Source organism: Armigeres subalbatus, chromosome 2, assembly GCF_024139115.2.
Source record: "Armigeres subalbatus isolate Guangzhou_Male chromosome 2, GZ_Asu_2, whole genome shotgun sequence".
NCBI lineage: Eukaryota > Metazoa > Arthropoda > Insecta > Diptera > Culicidae > Armigeres > Armigeres subalbatus.
In genome coordinates this window covers 228,549,139-228,568,999 of record NC_085140.1, presented here as the reverse complement: position 1 = coordinate 228,568,999, position 19,861 = coordinate 228,549,139, and the positions used below count along the sequence as shown (strand labels likewise).

The window sequence follows — 19,861 nt, the reverse complement described above, 5'->3', positions numbered from 1 at the left end:
ATCAAATGAATTCGTAAGGAATTTAGAAAAAGATCAGGTTCTAGCTCAACGATTGAATAGATTAAATCAAGTCATAGAAGAGTTCAATATATTTTTGCCGTAAAATAAAACGGCAATTGCGTTCCAATGTAATGATCGAAATACCTTTTTACATACACGCCATCGGGAATTTTTTAACCAGCGCCCAACTCCAAGTTAAGTGCGTACGTATGAAGTCTAAAACGCGTTGCATTTATCAGCCGGCTAGTGAGAATGTATTTTTATGTTTGAGATTCTGAGCCCCAGACAAAGACTATTATAACTTTTGTATTTTTTTTTGCATAATTTACATATGGTTGGGATTCAGCCAAACCGCACCAAACGGCTTTTTGACTAACTTGTGATATTTTGTTCGCAAAAGACAAACGGAAAGTATTTCATGTTAAGTCATGCGTACATTTGTTGTAAGGGATCCTCAGCTATGGCGTTGAACGATGTCCGATGCGATTTTTGACCATCAAGTGAATCTATTACATGAAAAACTTGGCAAAAAATAGGAAATATTTCATTGGCGCTTGGTGTGATTTGGCTGAACCCCAACCATATATAGAAGTCGCAGAATTTATAACTAAGAAATAAAATTATATTTTCTCTCGCTGGCTTATTGATTGTCTTCAAGTATCTTCAAATAAGTAGATAAGTCTTAAAATATTTTGAAAAGTCTTCAAAATGTCTTCACGAAATAAATGTCTTCACAGGGATTCAAATGTCTTCAAATTGAAGACATGTCTTCAAATCTGGCATCTCTGATCTGGATCCATTCACCGACGCGGAACGGTGTCGTCAGTAGGGACTGATTGATCGATGCCGTTCAATTGCACCAAGAGTGGCGACGGAGGACGAAATTCCAACCGAGAAGCAGTTCGAGGACCCGTTTTACGATGCTACCGATGCTACGATGGCGTGAATACCGTCGTTGCGATACTCAGCATTAGATGGTCATCATCGTTCCGCCGGAATCTGGAAGACCAGGATCTCGCGGATTTGGCGTGCCGAATCATTACTCCGAGCGTGATCCCATCATCGAATTTGCCTTTTCACTTCCGTTATAGAATATTATATGTGGCTCAGTTTCATTTTCTGCTGTTAAATGAAGTGATAAAATATAATTGGTGAAACCTAAATCGACCTAAATTTTACGAAAGAAATTAGAAATATTTTGTGTTTATTGTTTCTGACAGAACAAAAACAAAACTAAAATCATTAAAACGCCTTTATACTATTGCCATATACTGGGATGTTATACTATATGTTAATAAGTTGAAGTTATACTATCTTCGTTTTGTCCAAGTTTAAACTAATACGGGGTCAACCAGGCGAATAGCCAGTTAGTATGACTTTTAACCTATTTAGCATAAATTTATTTCAGAGTGCAGGTCATCAATTTTATTCCGTGTACATGCGTGTTTTGCTGCCATCACTCTGACATTGGGTTGAAGTTTGACAAATAATGGAAAGGAGATTCGGCGCAGTATTTGACAGCATACATAAATCAGAATGATATACAACAGTGATGTAGATATGAATTTTAAATCATAAAAATAGTGGAACTGGAGTGCAACAATAACTACGTATTGTAAAATTCAACACATCAAAGATTAAAATAAAACATGTGCTGTATCAATTAATCTATAGAAGCCGAAAATAACCATTTTTACAGACGAGTAACACTATGATCGTACCAGATTTCGGTAGTATCATTTGATATTTTAGTAAACGTCGTGAATGGGAGTGCATACGGTATCATCTGTCAAATTGTGTCTGAATTTTTCATGAATACATCTCAACTGTGTAAAATTTGTCTTACAAAAATTACTGGCTAGAATTTCGTGTTTTTAAATGTACAATTAAACGTCGCATCCAACAGTTTTTCACAATGGGGTAAGTAATTTACATGTTTATTATAATTACATCTTATATCATTTATACAGTAACTGAGGAGAAGTGTCTACAGTTTTTTAAACGTTCTATTTCCTACGCTCCACCCATTCTCAAAAGAAAAATAATGCTCAGCTGCAGTCTTTCCCGGGAATTTGAATTATTTTTTAATTGAAGCTAACAAGGATATGATTAATTTTGATGATGTAAATGGAAATATAAATAGGTAACTAGGTCAGTAATAAATTTGTTGAGCCAAGCACGACTGGATGATATGGATTAAAAAATTGTAGAATTAAATAAAAGTTCTCCTTTTATTTTGTCTAGTGTACCTCCTGTGTATTTCGGACCTAAAGGGCTAAATCATTCATTAAAAAGAATCTCCTGTGTCCTCTTTTTTATTCTGTAGTGTTCATTGAAAACTTTGATGCCATGAACCCTAGTAACATTTTGGTTTTATCACACTCTTGTAGAGTAAATTATGGACTTCAAAAGCGTTATAAAACTTAAAATGTTACTAGGGAATGGCATATATAATATTTGATATTACATTTATAAGTTTCATTCCAGATATCTAGATATGGAGACGGTCATGTTTTGCTGGATTTTTTAAAGATCGCAAACGATTGTTCAATGTCGTTTCAAAATGTCAATTCAGAGCACCGTATGAGATCAAGATAGCAATTGCACACTTGCTTGAATTTGCGCCAGTCCAAGTAATTAAAATGAAAATGATTCTTTCCCATGATTTTTTTTTCCAGGCAAGGGACTTTTCAAGATATTTATTCAGTTTACATGGATGCTAAATGCAGGTTTCGTGGTGGCTGCTGTGAGACCAAAAACGATTTTCCTGTGAGTGAAATTTCATATAAATGTGTATTGTATAAATTATGGGGGCAATCACAAATCCGTAATGCTCTTCACGCAAACTAGTTTTGCATTTCCATGTAAAGTTGATGAAGGGAAACTCAGATTCCTGATTCAACAGATAGAAATAATAATTTTACGAACCAATCGTGATAAATTTCAATAGTGATTGGTAAAACACTATGGGTCACCGGGCATTCTAACAAAAGTTCGATTCTGAAGTGATCCTATAGCCTTTCGGTACAACTTAGTCCAGGGATAACTAGTCCTATCAGGTGACGCGAAGGTTTGAAGTCATTCTCAATCAAGAGAATGTTTTTGACGCTTCATGGAGAACTAGTTTGGATGATGTGGGATCCGTTGTAGGAAAATTTAGCAATATTATAGTTCCGCCTGACGATGGTATTTTCCAGTTCCGTTAAATTTCAATGTCTATTATACGCTTTAATCCGATCGTGAGTTGAGCCTACGTAGATTTCAATTGAATACAGACCCTGTCTATTCAATTGATAACAAAAAACGCATTCCTTCGATTGAACATTAGCGAAATTTGCTACAATTCAAGCAAGCATGAATTCGACATCAACAAAACAATATATGTTCAATCGAAGGTAAGAAAAACATTTTCCCTGCTATTTTCTTTTTTTCGACCAACAATCTTCCGAATAACCCATATCTCAATTGACAGAATAAAATCAATTGAGAGAATAATTTCTTTATCAAATATCTCCAATTGCCATACATCCCAGGTAAAATCGTCATATATCATTTCCAATCCTAGATATTTTCGGAGTATCTCAAGGCCACCATCTTGGACCACTTGTGTTCCTTTGAGTATGTGAATGATGTAATCTTCAATTTGAAGTGCTTCAAGCTAGCTTATGCTGATAACCTAATGCTTTCTTGGCTCATAAAACAACCCCTACATTACATTCAAAGTTAATTGCCTATATGCCGGGTATTAAGCCACCCGGGGTGGAAAATAATTACTATGTCTGAAACTCGATTATGCATATGCACAAAATGTGATAGATTTAGTTCGGAAAAGGTATTGGAGGATAACCACCCCTTCGATGGGCTTTGATCCCACGATCTCTTCGCTTATATGGTCGGGTCGGATCTGACGACCAACTGGCACAACGATGGAAAAAACGTTTAAAGATCCTAAGAAAACTGATTGGGAATCCTACTCAGCTATCCTACGATCCGAAGAGTACATCATAGAAAGTCACATCAAGTCCATAACACAATTGGAAGATGCGTCCAAATCCATTAAAAACAAAATCCTTAACGCCTACCAAGAGAGCTGTCCAACTAAATCAACTAGTTCGAGTAGAGACGTTCCATGGTGGAATAAAACTCTTGAGAAGCTTAGGAAAACTGCGCGTAGGGAGTTCAACCGTGCTAAGCGAACCGGCGATTGGAGCCTATACAGAAAGGCCCTGACGAACTACAACAAAGAAATAAGGTCAGCCAAACGGAAATCGTGGATTTTAATGTGTGAAAGCATAGAGAATACACCCGTAGTGGCCAGACTCCAAAAAACTCTTTCAAAAGACCACTCCAATGGTGTGGGTAGCCTCCGAAGGACAGATGGTTCGCTCACTGTAGAGCCTAGCGATACACTGAGCGAATTGTTAAAGATCCACTTCCCTGATTCAATCCCTGAGTCGAGCATCGGCGACCAAGGCACTGGAATTGCTGTCTCAGATCCACAAGAGATCCAATCATGGGTTTCTGGATCTAAAAAAGACGCAATAAAGGTTGCAAAGGAAGCTTTCACTCGGGCCAGGGTTGAGAGGGCTGTGAGATCTTTCGAGCCATTTAAGTCTCCTGGCATGGATGGAATATTCCCAGCGTTGATCCAAAAAGAGGAGAAAATACTGGTTCCATCCTTGGTTGAGATTTTTAAGGCGAGTCTGATTTTGGGGCACATACCTAACGATTGGCGTCAAATCCGGGCTGTCTTCATTCCGAAGGCAGGCAAGACTGATAAAACCAACCCCAAAGCATTCAGGCCGATAAGTTTATCCTCTGTAATGCTCAAAATTATGGAAAAGGTACTATGCGAGTACATAAATCACAAATTTATGAAAGCAATGCCTTTGTCAAAAAACCAATTCGCTTATCAAAGTGGAAAATCTACGATCTCGGCACTACATACGGTAGTTCAAAAAATCGAAAAAACACTTAATGCAAAAGAAATGGCTCTTGTAGCATTTCTTGATATTGAGGGCGCATTCGATAACGCTTCTTATTCGTCTATAGGGTCAGCAATGTTGAGGAGAAAATTCGACCCATGCATTGTTACCTGGGTACATGCTATGCTAGCTAATCGGAAAATCTCCTCTGAGCTTAGCGGTTCATACATCACTGTTAAAGCAACAAGGGGGTGTCCGTAAGGTGGAGTGCTTTCTCCTTTGTTGTGGTCACTGGTGGTGGATGAGCTTCTAGACAGCTTAGAGAGAAGAGGCTTCGAAGTGGTTGGATATGCTGATGACGTTGTCATTATTGTACGAGGCAAATTAGAAAGTGTTATCGTGGAAAGAATGCAATCTGCCCTAAATCACACTTTTTCCTGGTGTCAAAAGGATCAACTAGGCATAAATCCTACAAAAACTTTCATTATCCCTTTCACCAAACGGAGAAAGGTACAACTGAAACCCCTTTTCTTGAATCAAACACAATTAGTTTATTCAAGTGAAGTAAAATATCTAGGTGTCATACTCGACGCAAAGCTTAATTGGAACTCTCATCTCCAATCAGTTGTGCAGAAAGGTCTCAATACACTTTGGGTTTGTTCAAAAACCCTTGGTAAAAGATGGGGCCTAAAACCAAGTATGATCATGTGGATATATAAAACCATTGTCCGTCCCAGGACAACTTACGCTTCCCTTGTCTGGTGGCCTAAAACTAATGAGGCTGCTGCAAGGGCTAAGCTCAACAAAATCCAACGCACCGCTTGCATAGCCATCACTACTGGTGCAGTTCGTAGTACACCCACTTTGGCCCTAGACGCAATGCTTCACCTGCCCCGGTTAGATCAATTCATAAAGCTGGAAGCGGAAAACAGTGCTCTAAGGTTAAAGAGAACAAAAACACTGCTGTCGGGAGACCTTACGGGTCACCTCAGCATATTAAATGAATTTGCCATAAATCCCGCAATAGGAATTTGTAGTGACTGGATGGAAACGGTAGTCAATTATGACTTACCTTACGATGTGTTCATTCCTTCCCGCCAGGAGTGGGAAGGAGGTGGACCCAGCGTTCCAACAGGCTCTATAAATTTCTTCACAGATGGTTCGAAAATGAATAATCTGACAGGATCCGGAATCTATGGCCCTACAACAAAAATTTCTGTCCACTTAAAACAGTGGCCCACAGTATTTCAGGCGGAAATATATGCAATATTAGAATGCGTGTTATTATGCCTGAGGAGAAAGTATAGATTTGCAAAAATATGTATTTTCTCTGACAGCCAAGCGGCACTTAAGTCGCTTAATAACTACACTTGTAACTCAAAGCTAGTGTGGGAATGCATTCTGGCTTTGAAAAACTTATCCATACGCAATCGAGTCTACCTATATTGGATCCCAGGACATACGGGTCTAGAGGGAAACGAGATTGCTGATGAGCTAGCCAGGAATGGATCTAATGAAAGGTTCATTGGCCCTGAGCCCTTCTGCGGGATCTCAGACTGCTCTGTAAAAATGGAACTGAACAAATATATGGTCAGTCAAATCACATCAACTGGAATGCATTTCCCCATACGAGCCAATCCAAAAGGCTCGTAACGATTAACCCCAAGAAAACCCAACAACTATTAGGTCTCAACAAAAGGGATCTCAACATCTACACCGGTCTAATAACTGGACACTGCCCCTGCAGATACCATCTACAAAAGATCGGAGCAATCCAAACCTCAAATTGCCGCTTCTGTGACGAGGAGAGAGAAACATCAGAACACATCCTCTGCTATTGCAGTGCACTCACCCAACGTAGGTTCAAAGTTCTCAGCAAGCCCTTTTCAGGGCCTGCTGACATATGGATCTTATCCCCCAAGGACGTGGTTGGCTTCATAAAGCTAGTCTCGCCAGAATGGGGGAGTCACATACTGTAACTCAGGATCTCTATTCATCAATAATAGATGGTCTTGAGTTCAATCGATACCAAGGTATCTCAGTGACAAACATGTTACTGAGATAACTTGCGTATTTCACAGCAAAAGGGTATATCACAATAGTCCTAAAATCTGGACGCAGTGATCTTCACCCGACAAACGAGGAAAAAAAAAGAAAAAAACTGGCACAACCTCACACAACCCTACTTCATTGAGCGCCGTTGCTGATGAAGCAAGTGTGTAGGAGCCGGACAATACTAAATACTCATCCTATTTGGTTGGCATGTGTACAAAAATACACATGAGAGAGTTAGTTCTGAAAATGTATTGCGAGAGTTCGGCTAGTGGAGCTGCGGAGGACGACGGAGGTCCTTCGTAGCTTAGTAGAGAAAGCACCTGTATAGCGTACTGGGGTCGTGAGATCAAAGCCCACCGAAGTGGCGGTTACCCTCCAATACCTTTTCCGAACTAAATCTATCACATGTTGTGCATATGTCTAATCGAGTTTCAGACAACCCCTACATGCCAATTTCTCGCAAGAGCAATTTATGTCATTTGGTAAGTTGCACGTTACCACAATAGATCAATTTACTGGTCGCAGTGGCTAAAACCATCACAAAAAAATTAAGGGACAGCCTTTGATCGGCTCTACGAACTGTAGGCGTATGACTACGTAGATAAGTAGAACACGTCACATTTAAAAATGAACATATTTTACACATTTTATACACAAGAAAATTTAGAATATTGGTTACATATCATATTGATATTCTATTCAAAACAACTAACATTTTGTGACTAACTTACTTGATGGGCTACAGCTCCTCGAAGATACTACGCCGAATGGGGTATCCACTGGACTCAATCCTGGGCCAATCGCTTCCAGAAACATTCCGTGTACCTAGTTTCCAACCATAGTCCTTATTTCGTTGCCGGGTCGGTAGCCAAAAATAACGTTCTCGGTTACTTCTTTCTCCATTTTTTTGTGGTATATTTGAAAGGCTTTAGTAGACTATTTTACCAGGGTTGTGTTACCTACACGGAAGAAATAAACTACCCAATAGTGAGTTTAATTCACCCAACCTCGAACATCCGTACGGGAAGCCAAAATTGAGTAAGTAGGGTCGAAGTAGTTTGCCTTTACTCCCATGTTAAAAAAGTACCCAACGGAAAATTTATTGACCCAAATTTAAGTTTAATTCACTCAATTTCGACCTCAGGTAATAAAACTCAAAATTGGCTTCCCGTATTGAACTGGCGTCGTTGGATTGTTTGGCTCTTTTGATTTTGACAACAAAAGAAAGAGTGGATGAAAGAGAAGAGAAAAAATAACTCAAAAGTAAGTTTAAAAATACTCAATTTTGGGTACTTTTTTTCTTTCGTGTATATCGCGCTGGTAGGGCTACCATCTTAGGGCCGATGCCTACGTAGAGATTTTTCAACGCTGCGTGCACTTGGCGTTGAAAAAACGCAGGTGTGCATCGGTGCGGCGACGCTTCGTTACCGCTGTTTCCCGAAACACACATGCGTCCTTTTAACGCCGTGTGCACGCAGCGTTGAAAAGACGCTACGTGGGCATCGGGCCTTAAGTGTAGCTGACGCACACTACCTGATATTCCAACAGCATTGGTTTGGGAAATGGATTGTGAATGCTTCGACTATGCGTTCAATTGGGGAATTTCGGGCTCATTCAGTAGCCGCTATGTTGCGAAGTTTGACGAAGGTCCTTCCACAAGCAGCACAAGTTGAGCAAATCTGGTTGCATTGTGACTGAATCCGATCATATATAAACTACTGTGATCGATGTGTGCTGCTCGAGTTGTAGCTTAGTTGGTTAAAAGCACCAGTCTAGCGTACTGAGGCTCATGGGTTCGAGTCCCGTCGAAGGAAAACGGTTACCTCCAATACGTTTTCAAATCAAATTCTTCCACATAATGTACATATTCACATCGGAGTTTTCCAGAACATTGTAAACTGTCTGTGATTGTTTGACTGATTGATTGATCATTGTTGTCTGTGATTTTTTTCATCAAATGCTGTGTCTGGTTGTCTAAGGTTGTCAGTGGTTTTGTTTTCTGTATCTGATAGTAAAAAAGAATTGAAGTGTCAAATATATTATTTTTTGTGAGAATTTCCCCGCGTGCTGCGTCTGGTTGGCAGGTCACCGGACAGACAAACAGGGCTATAGACTAACGCAAAATGAACTCCCCCAAGAAATTATGACGTTTGAGCGGGTCGCATAATGAACGCAAAATGAACTTTTGTTCGAGAAGACGACCCGCTCAAATGTCAAAATCCGTCGGGTGAGTGAATTCGATGAACCCCTGCATAAGTCTATTATATACTCGATTAAGTTGAAAACCGGAATACGGGACTAGCGAAGTTGGATTTTTCTCACAATCCTACGTTAAACCTAACTTCGCTAGTGACGCGCTAGTCTAATTAGGGCCTAATTAGACTAGCGCACTACTAGCGAAGTTAGGTTTAACGTACGGATTGCGAGAAAAATCCAACTTCGATAGTCTCCCATTCCGGTTTTCAACCTGAGTATTGTCAGATTTTCTGGATATGATACACTGCGCGGCGTTTGTAGTGTTCCCAAATGGGTACTTGCACAAAACTTCACGCGGCGAATGACTGTCGAAAGGTACGGCCGCGCCAAACGATACACCGCAATGCTATTCACCCATAAGAATCAAGTAAACGGGGTGCAGAAAGCGCGGCGGTATTATCAATTTTCCACCTTATCGGCCGCGACGATTTGAAATCGTCGCAAAACAAATTGACGCCAAAATCGTCGCCAGCAGAAATGGCCATAAGATCTGCCAAATCAACTGTGAACAAAATTTTATATACTCAATAATCACATTATTTCCCAAAATTGAGCCCTGTTTTTATTGCAGATTGACATTATTTACTAATAGAATATTAGTTATTTTAGAATAAAGATGTTGGCGACGATTTTGATAGTGCCTAAAAAATGGTCGGCGCGTTTTGTTACCAAGGAAACAGTCAATACCTTTCATGAAGGGTTCGCCGCGTGCAATTTTGAGAAAATCAGACAATAGCGATATATAGTATATTAATATTAATATTAATGACAACTACAGTGACTACAATAACAGTGTCGTCAAGTGTCAGTAGAGATGTCGTGAAATCCCGATTAATCGATTATTAACTAATCGATTACTCTCGATTCTTGTCGATTGTTGAATCGATTAATCGTTGGATAGTAATCGATTCAAAATAAATCGATTATCATAACGATGAATCGATTAATCGAAGTAATCAATTAATTAGCGACATCCTTATGATGTCGTAAAATCCTGATTAATCGATTAGTAACTAATCGATTACCCTCGATTCCTCTCGATTATTATATCGATTAATCGTTGGGTAATAATCGATTCAAAATTAATCGATTATCACAATGATGAATCGATTAATCGAAGTAATCGATTAATTTACGACATCTCTAAGTGTCAGAATTGGAACAGAATCGTCTGTCAGTTCCATACAAATGCGCGTTCCAAACGAGCAGGAGACCTGTCAAACGTGGCACATGACGTTACTCTTCTTATAGGACTCTAATGACAACCATATCGGGTGGCTCATACTGCAACTTTGGCATGGCACCCGAAATTGCTATGTGACACCGCGCTGCAACAAGTGTGGCGGCTCCCACTTAACCGATAGATACGACAATATGGAGGTGTCGACAAACATTGGGCCACCACCAAGGGCTGTCCAAATCGTGCAGGGTAACTGGAAATCTGGAGGAAAGCTTCCACCAGACTCTCCCGAATCTCTTGATCAGCCATATATCCCCTCCCTCCACCGTTGGAACCACAAAACCTAGCAGCAGCTGCAGCATCGATTCAAGCTCCAATATCACCTGCTGCCTCCATAAGCAGAAATTCCATTTGATGATTTTTATGGCTCCCTAGATCACAAATAGTTTATTGTAATAATGTTTTCTTTTCCTTTTTTTCTTTTAGGGAACAACCAATATTCTCCTGCAATGCTCATGTTTTCCATATAGATCCCAAAACTAAAAGGACATGGATAACTGCTAGTTCTAAGGCTATATCAGTCAGCTTTTTTTATGACTCTTCCCGGAATCTCTACCGCATCATAAGTGTAGAAGGCAGTAAGGTAAGTGTTTGAACATTATCAAAGTAAAATGAAACTAGGTATATCACGTTTTCGCAAGAGAAAGTTATCCCCATCGATTTTCCACGGCTAGCATTCTACTGCTGATAAGTACTGCGGAAATAGATAGGACACGGAATGGTCAAGGAATGATTTTGCTACTGAAATTCCTTGAGCAGTACAGAGCTAGCAAGTTTGAAACTCTAATAACGCCTGCTATGTAAAGTAAATGGAGCTGTTGCTTTTCCTTGCGGAAAAACAATCCGTACCAGGGAATCAACAAGGCTTGCTGATGTTTAATCATTTTTCTCTTGTACGCGAACAGAAAAGATAGGATTTGTTTGAAAAAGAAAGATGATTAAACGTCAGCGAGCCTTATATTCGATCGATACACAATATACCCTCTGTTATCAATAGAGCTCGTTACTGACAAACGCACCGCGCAACAAGCCTTTATCAGAACCCGAACACAATATGACAAGAATTATTTGCCTTGATTGCTCTGCATAGCAATATATCCAAGAATACGATGATAATTTTTTATTGTTTATCCGGATAAAAGTTAGTAGTCTTTTTTTACCGATGATGGATTTTTCTCGAGATATAGGCAATTTAACCAACCGCGAAAATAGTGCGCTGTATTCACATAAAGATGCGCTTAACAACGCATCACATTTAGTTTGACAGATAAAACTTCGGAAAAAAGTTCGGTTTGGAAGTCCCTATTTCCGAACTCTAATGCTATTACGCTGCTGAAAAGTACCAACACTATGGGTCTCCAGGCTTCTTATAAAAAGTTCGATTTTGGATCGAACATATTACTTTGTATACGAGAAAGGCAAAAAATAAAAAAATAATTTAAAAACTAATAAACAAGTAAAGCGTCTGAATAAATAAGGAAAATCTACAATCGGAATATATATATATATATATATACCCAGGTTTTTTTTACACGGTTGGAATTCATTAATTTCTAGGTTAACCTGAACTTTCACAGCTTTTTAAATACTCCCTGAATTTTCTTTGATTTTTTGTGAATTTTTTCGTGGGGTTAACTCATTGTTTAATTGACGCTGAAGGTCTTAAACGACTAAACCAAACCGTGTAAAAAAAACCTGGGTGTATATATATATAAAAGAACGAATAATAAATAAAGACACCTTAAGCTAGTAAGCGTAAAATAAACATCGTGTTCACACATCATGTGGAAACGATTATTGGACACTTAGACATTTAAATAAGAAATATTAACATACAAAAAAAATAAACCCAAATTAATCCACCTAGCGGTGACGATGCCTTTCTCGATTAAATTGTTTGGTTTCGCCTTAGTGTGATACACATCATAAATAATTGCCTACATTACGGCTCTTGCAAACGCTGTATAGCAGTGATCCTGTATATCAGTGATGCGGCCCTCGAAGCCTTTTGCTGCGGCCCGCGAAGGATTTCAGAATATACACTTCATGTGGCCCGTTGCTACGCATTAGATGTCACCAAATGCTTTTCATCATGCCCAATTGTTTGTGCTACTCAGGGAATCTGTCAAGTTCACATCATTATGGTGTTTGAGAAGCATGTTTAAGAAGCATCACGATTGATTCATCACTTCAGATGTTACGTGCAATGGTATTGCCCCGGGCTATGAAAATAGGAAATTCGTTGTCTTCCTATCGGTCGGACGTGTTTTCTAGTGCGCTTACACAACTGTTCTACGTTCGTGAGCAATCACACAGTGATGATATGGCCCTAAACTCGCGAGAAAACACTTTTAAGCTGGACTTAAAGAACTTTCCTCGGCGACCTAGTTATGAAGAAATTCATAAATTTGTGCATCGTGTCCTAGGATTACAACCTAATCAAGTGAAGCGCCTACAGATTAATCATTCGTTGAAATGCGCTCATGTGAAATGTGTTGATTTGGCTACGGCAGAAAATATTGTGAAGAAGCACGATGGCCGACACGAGATGGAAATGGAAGGATGCAAGTACGGCATTAGATTGCAAATCGATAATGGATACACAGAGGTTAAGGTCCATGACCTTTCCGAGAGTGTTTCAAATGAAGAAATTGCTGTTTTTCTACGTCACTACGGTGATGTACATGATGTGAAGGAGCTGAGTTGGGGTTCAGATTTCCTTTATCAAAACATCTCATCAGGTGTTCGTATAGCGGTTATGACATTTCGGAATCACATCCGATCGTTCGTCACCATACAAGGACAGCAAACCCTGGTTACTTATCGTAACCAACCTCCCTCATGTAAACACTGTGCACAACCACTACATCCAGGCAGTACTTGTGTACAATACAAGAAGGAAGCAAAACTCAAGTCCAACAATGAAGCAGTTTTTAAACCGACATCTGTATCGTCCAACGACAACCCAACACCCAGACCAACCGACAAACCAAAGGAAGTAAGTGCATCCATACCGAGCCGTTCCCATGAAGCAAGGAAAAAATTCCTACCAAGCCGCCAATCGGCCCTGCTACACAGAAGAGAAAAAAACAAAAGGAGCAACAACCGAGAAAGAAGTCCGATTGCACAGAGAAGATCGATGATACAATGGAGCATGCAAGCAGCGCGGATTACTTGGATGAGCCCTCGCCGTACGACTATGTTGATAAATGGATTGAATGGGTAGAAGAAAATCATAAAACATTGAATGTATTTGAATTATTTAATTTTATGTTTTGACTGTTATGAACAGTAATGGTTACCCAGAGACGAACCAGCGTAGGGCTGCAAGTCTCTTTAATAAAGATTTAAAAAAAAAACAACTGCAATGGTATTGCCCCGGGCTATGAAAATAGGAAATTCGTCCATTTTTTTCACATATTCAAACGAACTAAATGTTGGACTTGAGATCAAAATAATGTTGTCATACACTGCTCTGAAATGAAAAATCTTTCAATACAAGTTAGGATTTGACATAATTTAAATTGTTTTTTAACTCCAGAAAATAAGCTGAATATCAACGTACTTTTCACTACCTAAATTTTTTAACGAAGTCAAGTTTTTGTTCATGCTCTGATTAGTTGATGAAAGTTTCAGTAAATTTCAATTGATCGGAAATCTGGAAACACGGTAAATAGTGCGGAATTCAGATTTATTCAATTTCTATTCAAAATTGCCGGCAAGTTCACCTGGCTCCGAAATATGTTTGACGTTATTTGACACGACAAGTTACGATCAGTGGAGTCTCGACATCTTACTTTTTATCTATTCAATGACACAGAATTTGGAGATTTCAATATTTTGATTACCCAAATAAGAAATAAAATTATCAGAGTCAAATCAATCTCATTATTCCATAAACTTACGCGCACAAATTTTGCATATTGACAGTCCTTGAACCGATAGAATGATGTTTAGGAATCGTTACTTATATATATATTAAAATTATTAAAATATTTTTGTGTTTTCCCTTGAAAAAGACATAATCCCCGCGGCAAAACGTCGGATCAATAATAAACTCGTTGTAAAAATTGTAAGACTGAGTAGCCGTTCAATAAATATAAATAAAACGTACAGTCGATCCATAATTAGGAATCGTTACTGTTTTGTAGTGAACAATTAACAATCTTTCAATAAAAATTCAAAATCTCAGTATCGGGCGACATTATGCGAAATTTGTTTCTCGTGCCAAGTCCACTACCACAAAAATTTCTGTTAGAATCAACTGAAAGTCAGCTACGGTAATAAAACCCGTAGAATAAAATGTGCTTACTAGTATGTTATTTGAAGAAGACTCATCACAACAAGTTTTATTCAAATGTGAAATAGGTGTATTAAAAATAATTTTGAAAAAGCTTTAAAATTCTACATGAAATGAAAATCTAATGTTGGAAATGTACTGCGGCCCGCTTCGGCAGTTCAAAATTGCTATGCGGCCCTTGATTGTAAGCATGCTGGACCACGTCTGTATAGCGAATCAACCAACCAACCGTGTATAGTTCAACACGGTGTCAGGCCATCAGGCAGAAGGCCGTTAGGCCGAAGGCCATTTGGCCGAAGGTCATTAGGCCGAACGGTCATTAGGCCGAATGGCCATTAGGCCGAATTAGCAAAAAAAGAAAACAGTGAAAAATGAGAAGTTCTTTCTTCACCTTACGCCTCCTTCCTTCTCCCTTCTTGCACCTTCCTTCTTCTATCTGTCTTCTTCGTTTTTCCTTCTTCCCTCTTCCTTCTTCCTTCTTCCTTCTTCTTTCTTCCTTCTTCCTTCTTCCTTCTTCCTTCTTCCATCTTCCTTCTTCCTTCTTCCTTCTTCTTTCTTCCTGTTTAATCTTCCTTCTTCCTTCTTCTTTCTTCCTTCTTCCTGTTTAATCTTCCTTCTTCCTTCTTCTTTCTTCCTTCTTTCTTCTTCCTTCTTCATTCTTCATTTTTCCTTCTTCCTTCTTCCTTCTTAATTTTTCCTTCTTCGTTCTTCCTTCTTCCTTCTATCTTCTTCCTACTTCCTTCTTTCTTCTTCCTTCTACCTTCTTCCTCCTTCCTTCTTCCTTCTTCCGGGGGCAGCAGGGACAGCAGGGACAGCATGGACCATGTCCAAGGGCTTGACGACCCCTACCCAGCTGTCTGCGAGTCAGGGAGAACTGCCTAGGGCGTGGTGGGATTTAGCAGTGGGCTCTGCTAAAATCCCTCCCAAAAAACCACAAGTGCCCGTAAGCAGACTCTATCAAAGCGACTGTGTGCCGCTTCAAAAGCACAAGCCCGAGAGTGCCAATTGGCATGGGGAGTGTCCCTACTTCGGTAGGGTAGCGCGTGAGCTGCTTCGGCAGGGAGTGAGTGATCTGTTTGTGCTGAGGCAGGAGTGTCATAGCGCGTCACCGCTATTGTCACCTCGAAGCGCAGCAGAAGTCTGAGTATGGACTGCACATGCTAAGGTAGGAGTGTCGTAGCGTAGTATCGTTGATTTGTCCCTACATACCGCTATCGACACCTCGAGGCATGGCAGTGGAGTGTTAGAGTGAGTTGGGGAGTGTCCCTACTTCGGTAGGGTAGCGCGTGAGCTGCTTCGGCAGGGAGTGAGTGATCTGGTTGTGCTGAGGCAGGAGTGTCATAGCGTGTCGCCGCTATTGTCACCTCGAAGCGCAGCAGAAGTCTGAGTATGGACTGCACATGCTGAGGTAGGAGTCGAGGGACCTATCGACACCTCGAGGCATGGCAGTGGAGTGTTAGAGTGAGCACCCGAAAAGGGTCACATGGAGCGAATGGTCTTTGGAGAAGCTGCTTCGGCGGCAGGGTAGCAGTGGGTTGTACCCACACACCTACAGTTGTGCACATGTGGTGCATGGGGAGTGTCCCTGCTTCGGCAGGGTAGCGTGTGGTCTGCTTCGGCAGTGGTGTGATTGATCTGCTTGTGCTGAGGCAGGAGTGTCGTAGCGTAATATTTGTAGGCCCAGGCAGTTACCGCTATTGACAACTCGAGGCATGGCAGCGGAGCGCCCGGGAGAGCATCCAAGTAAGACTCAAATGGAGTGAATGGTGTGCGAGCCTGTGTGCCTGTGTGAGCGATAATGAGCGAGTACGCTTAGTACTGCCATCCCCCCAGAAGTAGTACTGCGAGGTAGTTCCTGGGAGAAACGATGGTGGAGCCCAAGGGAGTTTAGTCGGTATTACCGGTATGGTCGAGTCCGACACTCCAGTACACTTCCGTGTGGTAGTTTGGCAACTACAATGCACGTGTACTGGGTTAGTGTGTAAATGCATTCTCCCTTGTAAAAAAAAACAAACAGACATCACCTCAATTCGTCGAGCTGAGTCGATTGGTACATAACACTATGGGTCTCCGAGCCTTCTATCAAAAGTTTGGTTTTGGAGTGATCATATAGCCTTTACGTATACTTAGTATACGAGAAAGGCAAAAAAATGTAACTCTTCTAGTTTTAACAAAAATATTACTAAATATCTTATTAATTGAACAAAAATATAACTCTAGGTGTTACACAATACTGATGAAAATAGCTTAAATAAATTATGTTATTGAAAAGATTATGATTATCCACAATGTAGGCAAATAAATTTGTCCAGCTGGTTAAACTTTGAATGTATGATCAAGTTATACTGTAGGTAGTAACTTCGTTTTTTTCCAATTCCTATCTACCAAAAATGTTGGCAATTTTGTTTTTCTGTAAAATAAGCATAATACATTACGCTATAATCAAGTTATGACGATCGTGAAATTTTCTTTCATCCATTTTTGACAGAGAATGTATAACAAAATTATTTCAAGTATTGTTATTTGTAACACACATTGATAAAATTGTTATGACTAATTGGTCAGGTTGGTATATAACATCATGGAGACTTCTATAAAAGGTTCGATTTTGGAGTGAAACGATAGCCTTTCGGTACAGCTTTGTTGTACGAGAAAGACAAAAAACATATTTGTTATTTCTTCTAAGGGAAGATCCAATAATTATGAAAATTTTGTATGGACCGTGACACTTTTCCGACATCCTCTATCCTCACCCCTTTGACTCAAGTGGTGGAATTAAATGGGGTAGTACTAACTCGTCCTATGTCAAGTGAAGATATTTCACAAAAAAGCTCTAAATAATTTTCTTATCAAAATAATTGCTGTCCATGGGCTAAGACAAGACGAGACAAAAGACGATCTATTTGCTTGCTAAAGTTCTTTTGTTCACAACGTAATAATATATTTTAAAAGGTCAGTGGACAGTGCTGCGGAACGTTGTTTCTTGACTAAAGTTACTGTTGTCGTAGTAAATTTCATACAAACTTCCAACGGCTTGTGCTCTGTTCAATTACAATTAATTACAATTCAAATATCAGTACCAACATTGTCTATGGCTGGCAAGAATAGTGTTCTACAGTTTAGCTCGAGCTCAAACATGAGAACTTGACTCTTTATAGGTAGAATCACTTTGATTGCAAATTGATGAACCATGCTTATATCCAATACTAAGAGTTTTCATATGCCATAGAAAAGTTTTCAGCATAATTACATATTTCGGAATAAGAGACAGAAACAAAATTCCAACAATAAAATTCATATGGAAAAAACTAAAATTGGTAGAATTTCGGATGCTATGAGCAAATTTTGGAAGAAAGGGGTCGTACACTAATTACGTAAGCACTTATGGGGGGAGGAGGGGTCTGCATATTTCTTACGCTCCATATAAATAAAAATTGATTTGTATGGGAAAAATCTCACATTTTTCGGTTGTTTGAAAAACCCAGAAAAAATGCTTACGTAATTAGTGTACGGTCCCCAAGACACTTCTATTTAATAATTAGAAAAAGGCATTCTTAAGGTTCTTGTGAACAAAAAATACGCATTTGTAAGGTTTCAAATAGAAACAGACCAAAAAACACTAAGCACATTTTAAACTAAAACGTTAAAAAAAAGCAGCTTATCGCAACTTTTAATGAGCATTTGCGCCTATACTTTTGGAGCACTTCAATAAAACAAATGTGAGTATTTTGAATAAATTTGTATATAAAGTTAACTTAAGTTGAGTTCTGTCACCTATTGTTGACATAGGCATACTATTTAAGACCCTGATAATGCAGTATTAAAATAATATTGGGGTTAGCGATGTAATTGAAGCCGTTCGATGCTGATCTAAACGCTTTGTCAAACAGCGTTTTTGATTGGAAATCAACAATCATGTTCAAATTAAAATGATGAAACAATGTCAAAACTCAACAGAACTTCGTGAAATTTTGAATTTTAATCGCATAAGTATTCTATAAAATGAGAAAATATAATTCCGAGTATTCCGACCGAAGTACGAATTTAGATTTTTGAGGTTTTGGCTGCCTTCGAACCATTGTGCAGTCGTCCGATTTTCACGATGTGAACGATGGATGGTTCTCCCAACAGCTGATGTAACTCGTGCTTTATTCGCCTCCTCCAGGTACCATCCACCATTTGCACACCATCATAGATGGTAAGCAGCACTTTCCTTTCAAAAACTCCTAGTGCGCGTTGGTCCTACACGAGCATCGCCCAGGTTTCGTTTCCGTAGAAGACTACCGGCCTGAAGAGCGTATTGTAGATAGTCAGTTTCGAAGAAACTCGAGAAAACTACGCACATCAACCGATATATCGTCACCTTGACCAACCGTATCAGCTTATCCAGAAATCTGTATTCGTGCATTAGCTGCCATAGCTTATCTCGTTCGATTGTATCGTTTTCTTCTTCTCCAATGGCTCTACATTCCAACTGGAACTTGACCTGCTTTCCAACTTAGAATTCTATTAGCATTTCCTCAGTTATTAGTTGAAAGCTTTTCTATGGCCGCCATTGTATGATAATGTACCTTGTGTGGCAAGTACAATGGATACTAGGGTGGTTCAAAAAATTGATTTTGCTCCACAGTGCTCATCTGATTCTTTACCATGTTATGAGTGTCCTCTGAAAATTTGAGCTCATTTGGATTAAAACTGATTTAGCACAAGCCGTTTCAAGTTTGCATGCAAATTAGTATGGGGAAGTTTATTTTTTCATTATACTGTTAATGACGCTTCCCCATCAAGCGCAGGTTAAAAGGAAACCTACGTAGCTAAAAGGAATACTCAACAGCTTTCACTCAGTGAAAACCGCATCTCAATTAATCGTTCCAATAATTAGTAATCGAATTTAATCTATACCGTGGGTTTCTGGAGCTAATTGCATAACTCATCAACAGGCAACATTGCTGCTCGTGGCGCGAAAGATAGCACACACAAATTCAGGCTACTATGTTGCACTGCAGATTTCAGTGATGCCTTCAAAGAAGTTTAACGATCATGACTAAAGATTCGCAACCTGTCTTAAAATCGATTACTAATTAT

At 39.4% G+C, this 19,861-nt stretch overlaps 1 protein-coding gene across 2 annotated transcripts in view; it reads left to right on the top strand.

Annotated features, from left to right (window-relative positions):
* The first annotated feature begins 1,508 nt into the window (after window positions 1-1,508).
* The window catches only part of LOC134211831 (homer protein homolog 2), a 34,193-nt gene continuing 15,840 nt past the window's right edge, over window positions 1,509-19,861 (top strand). Inside the window, exons 1-2 of one of the 2 annotated variants that reach the window (XM_062689119.1) lie at window positions 1,509-1,920; window positions 10,903-11,059. In XM_062689119.1, coding sequence (XP_062545103.1) covers window positions 1,916-1,920; window positions 10,903-11,059 — 162 coding nt within the window. In that variant the 5' untranslated portion in view covers window positions 1,509-1,915. Of the gene's footprint in view, window positions 1,921-2,701; window positions 2,770-10,902; window positions 11,060-19,861 lie in introns of those variants that run through there. The other variant, XM_062689118.1, reaches the window with a different exon arrangement.